General features: G+C 46.7%; 1 protein-coding gene across 1 annotated transcript; it reads right to left on the bottom strand.

Annotated features, from left to right (window-relative positions):
* Nucleotides 1-11,244: 11,244 nt before the first annotated feature.
* On the bottom strand, nt 11,245-11,981 carry Cldn14 (claudin 14). Its single transcript, XM_033768118.1, has one exon. It carries the CDS (start codon nt 11,979-11,981, stop codon nt 11,268-11,270), a length of 714 nt encoding a protein of 237 aa, XP_033624009.1. The 3' UTR covers nt 11,245-11,267.
* Between the last annotated feature and the right edge of the window lie 520 nt (nt 11,982-12,501).

The following is a 12,501-nucleotide window of genomic DNA, read 5'->3' as shown; positions in this document are numbered from 1 at the left end:
ACAGTTCCTTGGGGATGTCACAGGAGCCTCATCCAGTAGCTTCCCATGGGCTTAGAGTAAACCTGTTGTCTTCTTGGCTTTGATCACAGCTTATGATTGTGGATTCATTTGCTCATATGCTTTCTGTTTGTGTACTCTTGACTGCATTTCTTTTTTGTTTGAAAAGAAATAGAACAAACATGTTGCATGGTGCTGTCCAAAGCCAGAGGATGAAGGAAGTGCTGTTGAATGGTTGAATTATTCGTGAAAGGAAGAGAGGCACTGTCGTGGGAGATGATAAAAACTTGGCAGAACTTAACTCTCTGTGAAGCTGGAAATTGAAATCATTAAGCCAGTGAGGAACATTTGTTTCTCAATTTGCCCTTTAACCAAAGGATTTGCAGAGATAAATTCAGGTCACTTGTTCCTGAAAGCTGTCATGACAGGGGGTTTCACAGCTCCTGTCTACTTACCACCTACCTGCCCAGGAGTCCAAGTGTCATCCCTCCACTCAGCCTTCTGCCCACCGTGGAATCAGGCAGAAATCATGCCTACCATGTGGGTGTGGCCTCAGAGACGCCTTCTGGGTCAGGGCCAGGGTTAGACAGGTCTAGGGATGCAGCCAGCCTAAAACCCAAGGTTTGTACCCAGGCACCTGTGCTTGCACCCTCAGGAGACTGAAGAGACTTGTGGGGCATCCAGAGGCCTTTGAAGTTGCTCCCTACCTTGGCTTTTCTTCCTGTTACCAGAGATGGGACAGGAAGTGTTCAGAGCCCTACTAAGTCCCCAGCAGGCTCTTAAGAGGAGATGACCTGAGCCCCAGTGTCCCAGGCTCATCTGGGCCAAGGTATGTGTAACCAGATCCAACCTGAGACAGGGATGCAATTGAATGGCCTATGGGTTCCCCTTCCCTGGTACCACACGCTTTGAGCTGGAGAGGAGAGAATGCCATGCCCGCCTGCCATTTAGTGGGGCAAAAGTGTCATCTTTACGTTGTTCTATTTTTTGCTTTTTTGAGACAAGGTCTCATTGTGTAACCTAGGTTGACCTCATTCTCATGGTGATCCTCCTGCCTCAGCCTCCTAAATCCTGGGATCACAGGTGTGCACCACCACACCCAGCAAGCTGACATCTGGTGAGCAAGGCATATCAGTGCCTGTGAGCTTTCATGGCTCCAAACACTTCCTAGTCACCGCTGGTGGCTCATAATGCCGTGGGCTGCAACCCCACTGGTTTGTCCTGTCCCTGGAGAGCCCCTTCTAGAAGTGTCCACAATCCAGCAGAAGCTTGTTCAGAGTAGAGAACTTTCTGGGAGAGCCAGGTGGCTGTGGGGCGACAGGTCCCACCTGCAGGGAGACCTAATGCACAGCCTCTCGGCCTGTCCCTAATGCCTTACAGGACATGGGTTTTCAGGCAGCCAGCTGCTCAGTGCTGTCCGTCTACCCGAACAAACTCAGGCTCTTTCCCAAGTTCAAAGCCACCTTGCAGAAGAGGTTACTTTATTGACACCTGGAAAAAAATGTTTCCTGCTCCCATCTTGCCCTGCTCCCATACATCCTTCTGAGGATTTGGCTTTTCACAGACTTATTTAGTCTGTGTAGAAAAATTGTGCCTTTGGAGTTAAAAAGTGTGCTGAAAAAAGGAAATAACAGTGGAAATGCAAAAAACCAAAAGGTGGTGATTGGGCATGTGTTAAAAGTCAGTAAAAAGCCTATTTGAAAGGGTTTTCTTTTCCTTGTGGACTGAGTAGTATACCCCTTCCAGTGCTGAGATGCAGGGAGGGGCATTTTTGCAAGTGTCCAAGGCTTCAGCAGGGTGTGGGGGTGTGTGTGGGAGAGCACTTCTCTTTTCCTTTTTTTGGTGGAGGGGCTCAAGGTAAGATATTGCTGTGCTCTTTAGTCTGGCCTTGAACTTGTGGCAGTCCTCCTGCCTCAGGCTCTAGTGCTGGGACTACAGGCGTGTGCCACTGCACCTAGCGACAGGCATTTTTAAAATGCTATCAGAATGAATTCCTGGGACTCTTAGCTCCATTTATACTTCACTTTTCAGTACTGAGGGGCTGAACACAGGGTTTAGCACCTCCTCTTTTGTATGAGTCCATGTTTGCAGTACATACTGTTTCCATTCCTTGTGAGGGGTTGGTACATGTACATAACATCTTCATTCCTTGTTCAGTGCCCTTCTTCCCCTTTAAGAAAACTCTACCTCATACTCTTTTATTTTGCTCTTTATTTATAATTTAGGTCCATATACATACACACACACACACACACACATATGTATATACACACACACATACATTTTTTTTTTTTTAGACAGGATCCCTCTAAGGTGTTAAGTTGCCCAAGTTGGGCCCAAATTTTCGATCTTCCTGCCTCAGCTTCCCAGAGTGCTGGGATTGCAGCTGTGTACCACCATCCCTAGCTTGAATTCCTCCCCTACTGGCTGTTTGCATTTATATCTTTTCTCTCTTTTCTTTTCAGCTGTTCTTTTTTCTTCTTTATGTATGTATTACAACCTTTTCCCACTTAGTGGTTTATCTTTTGATTTGCAGTTTTGGGGAGGCAAATTTAGCATCTGTCTATAGTACATAGATTTCTTTGTTTTTCCTTTCTGCATAGAAAGACCTTCATCATTCAGTTTATAAAAATATTCTCCTCTTCTAGGTTTTATAGTCTCTATAAAGGTTGAATCATTGATGGATATGGGAATCTTGTGGCGCTGAGAATGAGGTGGAAAACAGGTTTTCACTTTCCAAACGATTGGCCAGCTGTTTTCACACCATTGCCTGAGCAGTTTATTCTGCCAATTAATTTAAAGTGCACTTTTGGGGGGGGTCTGGGAATCAAACTTGGGACCTTGTGCTTGCCAGGCAGGTGGCAGGACCATTAAGCTAAATCCCCAGCTGTAAAATGCACTTCTTTTATTTAATGCTTTTTCATATATTGATGAGCCTCTTTGTGTATTTTGTTTCCTGAATCCACTGCTGACTGCTGTGCCATCACCAAGCTGTCTGAATTGCCATGCCTGTTAATCAGGAAGCCATTCTTTCAGCAGTGACAGAGAATCTATCTGATAGATAAGGGGTGATTGACAAATATGGTGAATATTTAACTTTTTTTTTGTGATACTGGAGATCGAACTTCGGACCTTACGCTTGCAAAGCAGGTGGCAGAACCACTAAGCTAAATCCTCGGCCCAGAATGTTTAAATTTTAGAGAATGTACTACACTAGAAGACACATTGCCATATCCTCAAAATCCTCCCCTTCACTTCAGACACATTAATCCCATATTCTTGGTGCTTTCTGAAGCAGCTCTGGAATATTCTTTCCTGAGTATCTCTACAAGCTGCGATCAAAAATATGGTGAATGCTGCTGCTGCTAGCTGTGTCCTCATCCACCTTTTTCACTGGATCTGGCACTGTGTGATTTCCAGCTCTTCCCTATAGTCAAAAGGACCACGAAGGGGAAATGTTGTGAATTAATTCAGGACATCGAGGCATCCATGACAGCACAACTAAAGACATTCAGGAAAGAGGACTCCAGAGCTGCTGCAGGAAGGGGCCAGGCTGGGATGAGTGTGTTCGGAGCCAGGGGGAGGGTTTTGAAGGGGACTCAAGGCGATGTGTTTTCCACTGTAATACACTTTAAAAAATCTGAATATATGCCACATTTTTGGATCACACTTTTGGGTGAAGCCAAGGGGACAACATTGGCTCCAGGGAATGAGAAGGTGGGGTATGGCACTGAATCCCTCAGCCCTTTTTGTGCTTCTGTCCTTCTGCTCTGCCTCCTAGGCCAAGGTGGCCCAGCTCAGGTCTCACTGCCACTCTGGCTGCCACCTGAGCCCCACAGTTTGTCGCCCACATGGAGCAGTGGGACAAGCGAGGATGAGGGAGCTGCGTCGTGTGTGGGCACATCGAGTACCTGGCATGCCTGTGTGCTTCGTTTCTCCTCTTCCTGAAACTCCCTGGCTGTTCTCACGTGTTAGTTCCTGTGGTTAGATTTCAAAATAAGTTTTTCAATTTCAAAGAAAAAGGGCCGTGGTGCCACTGCCTGCTGTGCAAACACAAGATCCCGAGTTCGATTCCCAGCACCGAAAAAAACAAAAAGAAAAAAATTAACCTTTTCTTGGATTGCACTGAATTTGGATTTTCTGAGATCTGCACACAGGAGAGAGACTTTGAAGGCTGTTTAGAGGAGCCTGAGCCTTCAGTTGACCAACTTGAGTTACAGCCAGCCCTTGTAAATGAATTGAGTTCGTAAGTCAAGGGTCCCCTGGTGTGTGGAAGAGACTGGAAGTTTCCCTGCTTACCTGATGCCCATGGGTAATTTATTTTATTTTATTTATTTTTTGGTACCAGGGATCAAACTCAGACCTTGTGCTTGAGAGGCAGGCAGCAGAACCACTGAGCTAAATCCCTGTCCTGCCCATGTGTAATTTAAACAGCTAGAAAATACCTGTTCTTTTTAAGTTGAAAGCTTCCCACCAAGGTATCAGCCTGAGGCTCTTGTGAGGAATAGTTCATTGTCATCTTTTCAAGTTTTTACTGAAATTTTCAGTTAGGCTTTCCATCTTTCCCTCAGTTTTAGTGAGATACACTTTCTTAGAAGATCATTAACTACCATGGAATTTCCTAAGTGGATGATTGCCTATGATTATTTTCCTTTCTTCATCCTAATTTTACATTTTTGTGTTTCCCCGTTCCTGCTTTTAAAACTTTTAAATTTTTAAAAATCAGTCCATGTTTGCAGGGGTAATTACTACCGTCCCTGTGGGGAGTTGGTATATGTATAACACATCCCAGTTCTTTCTTCCCCCTCCGCCCTGCCTCACCCACTCCATCTCTTGGTCCCTTTTGTAAACGATCTAGTTCCCTGTTTCCTAAGATTTATTTTTATTTTGCTCTTTATTTATATTTTGTATTAGTCATTTTAAAAAAATGATCAGGCTTGTTTGTGGTTTTTATTCTTTGCTTTTCAAAAAGAAATAAATCTTGAATTTATTATCAGTTTTTCCAGTTTACCTCCACTTTTCTTTCAGTTTTGTATTAATTTTTCTAAGTTTTTCCCCATGGAGTGTTTGATTAATTTTTGCATTCCATACAGTGCTTAAGGATATGATTGTTACTTTGCCCGACCCTGTGGGATTTTGATATATAATATCCTCATTATAGTAATTTCCTAGATAGACTGCAGTTGTAGTTTGATTTCCTCTTTAAAGCAAGGAAAAATAAGATTTTTTTAACATTTCCAATACGTTGAATATTAATTTTTTTGCTTCAACTTTATTAATTTTAGTTTTATTACTGGTTGAGAATGTGGTTTATATTTCATTTCTTGGAATTTATTGAAGTTTTCTTTGTGATCTAATGTACCGTACAATTGTGCACATTTTCTGTTTCTTTTAAAAAGACAGTGTACTGTAAGTGTACAGTGGGCCCTCAAGTTACAATCAGCCTGATACACAAACTACTTGGGTTAATTAGGTCAGTGGAAGATTCATCTGCCTCTTGTTATCTATAGCGTGTACCCAGGTAAACATCCAGTTCTCAGCTGTATTGGCTCACAACCAACCTGAGTTACAACCAGCCCATGGGAACCGATTGAGTTTGTAAGTCAGGGGTTCACTGTATGAAGTAAGTCTTGTTCTGTTACTCAGACCATCTGTGTCTATTTATTTTCTTACTCGATGATAAGGATCAAAAGAAGCAAGTTAAAATATCTTACGATCAGTGTGTTTCTGTCATATTCTCCCAGCCTGTGAGAAATACTGTTTCACTGTGATTGTAAAGTTTATCATGATAAGTGACTTTTTTTTTTGGTACTGGGAATCTCGCTCTGGACCTTGCACTTGCAAGGCAGGCAGCGGCACCACTAAGCTAAATCCCCGGCCTGATAAGTGACTCTTTTATATAACTTTGTGAGTTTTCCTTGAATTCTGTTTTCTCTGATATGAATGCTATATACTTCTGCTTTTTAAAAACTTAGGTATCATTATTTTACCTATAATTTTGCTTGTAATTTGACTTTCAAGGTTTTCTGAGACACATTGGTTTACTATATAAGCATATACTTAGATTTTGCTTTTTCAATCCAGTCTGAGAATTTTTACCTTTTACTCATTTTATGATTGCATTGTGATTAATTACCTTTATCTGAGGGTAAAGCATGTGTGTGTATGTATTTTTTTTTTTCTTTTTTCTTTTTCTCACTCTTTTTTGGTTTTTTGAGACAGGGTCTCGCTATGTGGCCTAGGCTAGCCTTGAACTCGCTGACTCAGAAAGTGGCAAGGATGATGGCATGAGTGTGCTCCAAGTGAGAGGGAGGAGTTTGAGGAAGCTTAATGGTAATGTGTCTCTCATTGTAAGGGAGTTTTTCAGATGTAAACTTCACCGTAGGTTTTGGTCTGTGCTGACTTGTGCTGTGTAGTAGAGGAGTCGTGTATCTTTGGGCATCAGGCATCGGATGGTGGCTTTCTTTAAAGCACAAAGCTGTGCATTCAGTCACATTATTGGTTGAACAACTGATGTGCAAGGCCACAGGAATAATACAAGCAAGGGATGAATTGTGAAAAAAAAATTATTTCCTAATTATAAATATCCACCTGATAACTGATACGGAATGAGCACCCTTGTAGGTGCTTCCCAGGTGAGAAGGGATATTTCAGCACCCCAGAGTCCCCCCGCCTCCCGCTCCCTCTCATTACCAAAGCAGTTGTACCAATTTTCACCCCTCATGTAGGTTTTAGTGGTTTCATTTCTTTGCCAATAGTGTTACTTCATCCTGGTTTAAATCAGAACCAGTTTGATTTTAGAAAAAGAAAAGTGTGTGCTGTCCTTTTGCCTGGGTTTTACAGAGTAGTTTGTCATCCTTCCAGAGGTGGGTGCTGAAGTTCATAACAGAGGTGTCTATGGGCTTCAGATAGGAAAGGGCTTGCTCCACAGCTCAGAGGGAGCTGGGGTACAAGCACTGTGTCAGTGCACGGCAGGACGGGGCTGGGAATCAGATCTGGGTCAGGGTCAGGAGGTCCCAAGTGTATATAAGTGGGTCTCCCCACTCTCACACCCTCTTCAGCCTCCTGGTCCCCCACAGCCTCCAACTCACGTTCAGCAAGGTCTTGGAGAGCTCCTGCCCCAGACAGGCACCTGTGGGAGCCACCAGACCAAAACTCTCCTGTTTTATCCGCCTATGCTATCTCCTATATTTTATCCTTCCATGTTTTATCTGCCTTGTTATTTATGATGCTGGATGGGAAGCCTGTGCAAATGCTTTATGTTGCCTAGGATAGCTAAAAAAAAACCCAGACCTCCCCAGACCTGCAAGCAGCTGATCTCCAGCCAGGAGGTGGCGGCTGTCCTGGCTGCCCTGGCTGTCCTGGCTGTCCTGGCTGCCCTGGCTGCCCTGGCTGCCCTGGCAGGATGGAGAGCCCGATTTGGTCAATCATTCACTGAAGGAATCAGGGAGGTGGTGAGCTTTTAAACAGAAAGCCCCAAGGGGAAGGAATTCACCACTGTGTGCTGGGCTCGCCTGGGGCGGAGCTGGCCAAGCCAGAGGTGACAGGAGGAAGAGGCAGCTGACCAGCCTCCCTGGCGTTGGGCCCTCTCTGATTTATGGGGTGACCTCTGCTGGCCTTTCCCAGGCCAGAAAGGGGCTGTTCACCTTGCCTTCCCCCTGCCATACACCTGCAAATGCCAGCAGGTAGGATTTAAAGGTATATTTATTTACTCGAATGAAGTTTCTGTGTTTTCCTTTGGATAGTTGCCCAGTAGTTGACTTTGTGCTTTTTAATTCAGAAATGATTTAAAATATCCAGGATTTCAGATTGTATTCTCCCTCTCTCTCTCTCTCTCTGTCTCTCTTGCATATATATCTGTGTCTCTTCTTAGGCATGAAAAGGGTGAGGATTTTATAGCTCTGATTTCCTTTGTCTCAGGTCATTGCTTCTTGCAGAAGGCACGTGCCCCTGGCTTGCTTTGGCCCTGGTCTGACTCAGTTAGCAGGGTTGGTTCCAGGGACTCTCTGCCTGTTTCCTCCTGGAAGGAATGAGCCTCCAGATTGTGGGACATGCTGGTGACAGCCAGCAGTGACAGGGCCACCGTGTCTGACATGAAAGTAGGATCTCAGGGAGATTTCCGAGTGCTTTGATACCAAAAGGCCCAACTCATGAAGCCATTGTTGTAGCTTGCAGCTGCTGTGAGTATAGGAAGTGGCTTCCCAGAGACCCCTGGGAAAAGGTCATTTTTTCTCTAGGGTTCTACAAAGTGGACAAAAGTCCAGTGCCTGTTTACAGGGGTGCACAGAGGTGTTTTATGGGAGCTCCTGAAGTGAAGACTTCAGGGCCTGGCAGTCGGTGGGTAACCAAGGCAACCCTAAGGACTGAAAATTGGTCCCCTACCCTTTCCAAGTCAATGGTCTCCATTAGTGCTGAGGCCCACGAACTCCTGAAGCAGGAAGAGGTAACCAATCCACAGCTGACTTGAGACCTGTCTGGACCAGAGCCAAATTGGACTGATTTAGAGAAACAAAGAAACATCATTTCTTAACCCACAAGGGGCACATTGTAATATATACCTCTGGTGGCAGCTTCCTAGAAAACATCTGAGCCTGACTCGTTTCCTTTTTCATTCTGAAATTTGGGGTCCAGCCTCCAGAAGGAGACCTTATTGTTTCCCACACAACCTCAGTCAAGACCTCCCAGTGGAGAAAAACTAGGCAGAAGCAGGCATCTACTTGATGGCAGGGAGGTGTTCAGGGGACTCAGGGAACTTGGCTAGAGAGTGAATGAGAGCCAGGAAGCAGCTGAGTCTCATGCGATGCTGCCTGAGGGCAGGAGTCAAGCTCTTGTTTGGATCAGCTTCCTGTTTAGCCGGCCAGCTGTATGATGGCCACTTCCTGTGTGTCACTTCTGTTTCCCAGGGGGTTTTAAACTGGGACCACTGGGTTTGATGTCATCTTCCATCCAGTCCAGAGCAGTTGCTGCATAGAGTGATGGTTTGAAATGAGCCAGTGTGGCCATGAGACAGTTCACTTCATTATTTGGATTCAGACTGGACATAAATACGATTAGATTATTGGTTATCTCTCTGTTGGAGTTAATGTATGTGAACCCCTGCTAACTGGTTTGGGTTCAAATCCTGGGTCTTGTACTCAATTGCTCTGTGATCCTGGGCAACTCAACTTAATCTCTGTGCTTGCTGATATGCATGAGTTCCTGGATTCAATCCCCAGTACTTGGGGAAAAAAAAGCTGTTTTTTTCATTGAATTCTCATTTATCTTAGTGATCAAACTAGTAAGTAAAAAGTATTCCTGGCACATAGTAAGTGCTCAGCAAATTGTAACCATTATTGTTAGTCTTCCTCCTGAGCAGGACAGACATATTTTACTAGTGATAGAACTCAAAGAAAGGATTTTTTTTTTGGTACCAGGGATCGAACTCAGGTCCTTGTGCTTGCAAGGCAGGCAGCAGACCCACTGAACTAAATCCCCGGCCTGAGAAAGGATGGGAAGAACATTATTTTTCTTTCCTTTCTCTTTTCTATTCTACTAGATAGAATGTCTTCACTGAACACATCCTGGAGTGTGACTGTCAGGCAAGGACTGACAGAAGGTCATTATGTTGTAGAAGATTTTCTCTTTTTTTAATTGATTCACATTTATTCATTTTTATAATGAATATATACAAGTAGATTAAAATTGCTTGTTTCATCATAAGCAAATAATGAGTCTCCCGATTTCAATGCCACCTCAATGGGGTGGCAGATCCCAGCCTTCTTGGCCTCTCTGTGGTCCACAGTGTGTGTCACCTGCATCTCCTACAGGTGTCACCTGTTTGGGGGGGGTCAAGGATCACACAAAACAGAAGAAATAAGTATGTGTGCCTCTCCCTTCACCTTCTGCTTTTCAGTATTGCTAGATGTCCCTAGAGGTTTCAGGAACATAGTTTATTAGGTGTTAATGGTGAAGCCCACAGGAACCGGAGGGGGTGACTCAGCCTGTGTGTACTCTGGTTTCTCGTCCCCCTGTGGAGGACTGATGGACCTGGGACCCCTACCTCCAAGTCAGGAGGAAGCCCGAGGCCAGGAGAGTGAAGCTGACGTCAGGCCTTGCTGCTCTGGGCTCCGGTGGCAGCGCATTGGCTGTTCCCTCTGGTGCGGTTCTCAGCCTCCTGAGCTCATCCGGGAACTTCCCCATGCTGGGGCCCGGCCACTAGGGGTCTTTCTGCGCACAGTGATGGCCTTTCATTCCCACTTAGCTGAGGCTGGGGACAGGCTGAGCAGGCTGCTGTTGGAGGTGGACAAAGACGTGAGCCCCCATGGCCACAGGAGCAAGTCCACCTCCCTGGGCTTTAAGTGTGTGTATGTGTGTTCTGCCATGTGACTTACGTCGCAGCCAGAAAGGACGTTGGTGATCTCAAGCCGTCATACCCTCCTGGCCTCCCAGCTATAAGAACTGTCTTCCTGCTTTCATGATCCTGGGACTGGCCACCCCGGAAACGAGGCCACTGAAGTCCCGCCAGGGTCCTTGGGGACAAGCAGGGCCCCTAGCAGGGCTTCTTGCCAGTGCCTAGAAAGCCAAGTTCCCAGGAGTGCTGGGCTTGGTTTTTCCTTCTCACTTCTGCTTTCTTAACAGTGGGGTCTTCATTCTCATGAGTGGAAGGGAACATGTCTTTATTTTGTGATTTACATCACCTGCCTTTTATCCCCCCTGCCCTGCCTCTGAGTCTAAGGCAGGGGGTACGGCAACTACGGGTGTAGCTCAAGCATCTAAAATCATCTCTGCCGTGGGTATTAGCCCGGCTGATTTTCCCGTCGTGCACCAGGGTGGCCACTGCCCACCCCTCAGGCTCAGCTCTCCTTTCACCAGCGTGGCTGTTGGGCCTTGAAACCCTGAGCCCTCCAGTCTGGGACTGAGATTCCCAGTGCGGAACAGTCCGGAGACAGAAACTGCTGCTGTCCTTTGCATAAACAACCACATCCACAATGTTTATTCCTGTATCACGAACAAACCCCACTGACCAAACTCCCCAGGCACTTTTTATGACACTCTTATTAAATCATCCACATAAATACATATAATAAATATAAAAACAGCGACTTAGAAAAAAGTCTTTGGTATCCAGAGCTTCTTGTCTTAGTTCCCCATCCCTCCCTGTGTTCTAAGCACATGTCCACATGTTCACATTATTTCCTTGGGTACAAAGATGACCCAGAAGTAAACTTGGTGCTGGAACCCTGATCAGTCAGCAGTCACTGAGGGGACCTGCAGGCACGGGTGGGGAGGACTCACACGTAGTCGTTCAGCCTGTACCCACTGTGGGAAGCCGAGGTCACTGAGGGTGCCCAGTTGTCCTTGTAGGCGGTGGGTGGCTGGTAGGCGGGCGCGTTGGCCGCAGTGGCTGCTCTGGGCTGGGCCTGGTAGGGTCTATAGGGTGTGTCTTCCTGGCAGGACAGGCACAGGAGCGTGCCACCGATGAGCGACAGGGACGAGGAGATGAAGCCAAGGTATAGGGCCTGGCCTATCTCAAACTTCATGCCGCTGGGCAGCAGCGGGTTGTAGAAGTTCTCCACCACGTCGTTGGTGACCCAGGAGACGGCCACCATGCAGAGGAGCCCAGCCAGCAGGAAGAGTGCGCCCCCGAGCACGGCGAAGGTGGCCTTGGCTGGCGTGCCCTTGGCGCAGCGGGTGCACTTCATGCCTACGATGGCGGAGGCGCAGGCCAGGCCGGACAGCAGGCAGGAGATGACCATGAGTGCGCGGGCTGCCTGCAGGTCGCGGGGCAGCGCCAGCAGTGAGCGGTAGATCTGGCACTGGTAGATGCCTGTGCTGTGCCACACACACTCCATCCAGAGGCCCTTCAGGTAGGACACGGCCGTGAGGATGTTGGTGCCCACATGCGCTGTCCTGCGCCAGTGTGGCAGGAGGGTAGTGATCAGCGTGCCCACCATGCCCAGGAAGCTGAGCAGGAACCCTAGGAGCTGGACAGCCGTGCTGGCCATGGCCATGGGCACCCGCCTAGCCCCGCCACCGCTGGGCAGCGCCCTGCTTCCTCGGGATCACTCTGCTCCTTGGCACCGGCAGGAGTCCTAATAAAGCCGAGGGAGGCCAGGGGAGGGAGAGAAGGGAAAACGGGTTAAATATTATCTCGATGCTTTTATTTCTGTCCCTGAAACTGAAGTTTTTTTAGGCAGTTGGTAGGACCATTAGCATTCTGCAAAATTGTTTCTTGAGAGTTCATTAGGTAGAAGAATAAACTGCTTTCCTTAGACAGGGGACCCAGGTCAGGGACCCCTGGAAAGGGCACTTCTGGGCCACTGTTTCTGGTTCCCCCAGCCCTACTTTCGGGAAGTTCTACCTTACATCTAATGTTCAGCACTTTTGCTGCGCCCCCATTTGGTCAGTAATAACAGCTCCTAAGTTGACAGACGTTATTCATCTCAGCTTGGACTAACAAGCCGGCTGGTTATGACTTAGAAAATGGCCTTGGGCTGCCAGTTGGATGAAGGAGGCAAGAAGCAT

Source organism: Fukomys damarensis, unplaced genomic scaffold, assembly GCF_012274545.1.
Source record: "Fukomys damarensis isolate Sample0158 unplaced genomic scaffold, DMR_v1.0_HiC HiC_scaffold_24, whole genome shotgun sequence".
Classification (NCBI taxonomy): Eukaryota; Metazoa; Chordata; class Mammalia; order Rodentia; family Bathyergidae; genus Fukomys; species Fukomys damarensis.
Note: the sequence above shows the minus strand (reverse complement) of the source record. Positions and strands in the feature narration are given on the sequence as shown.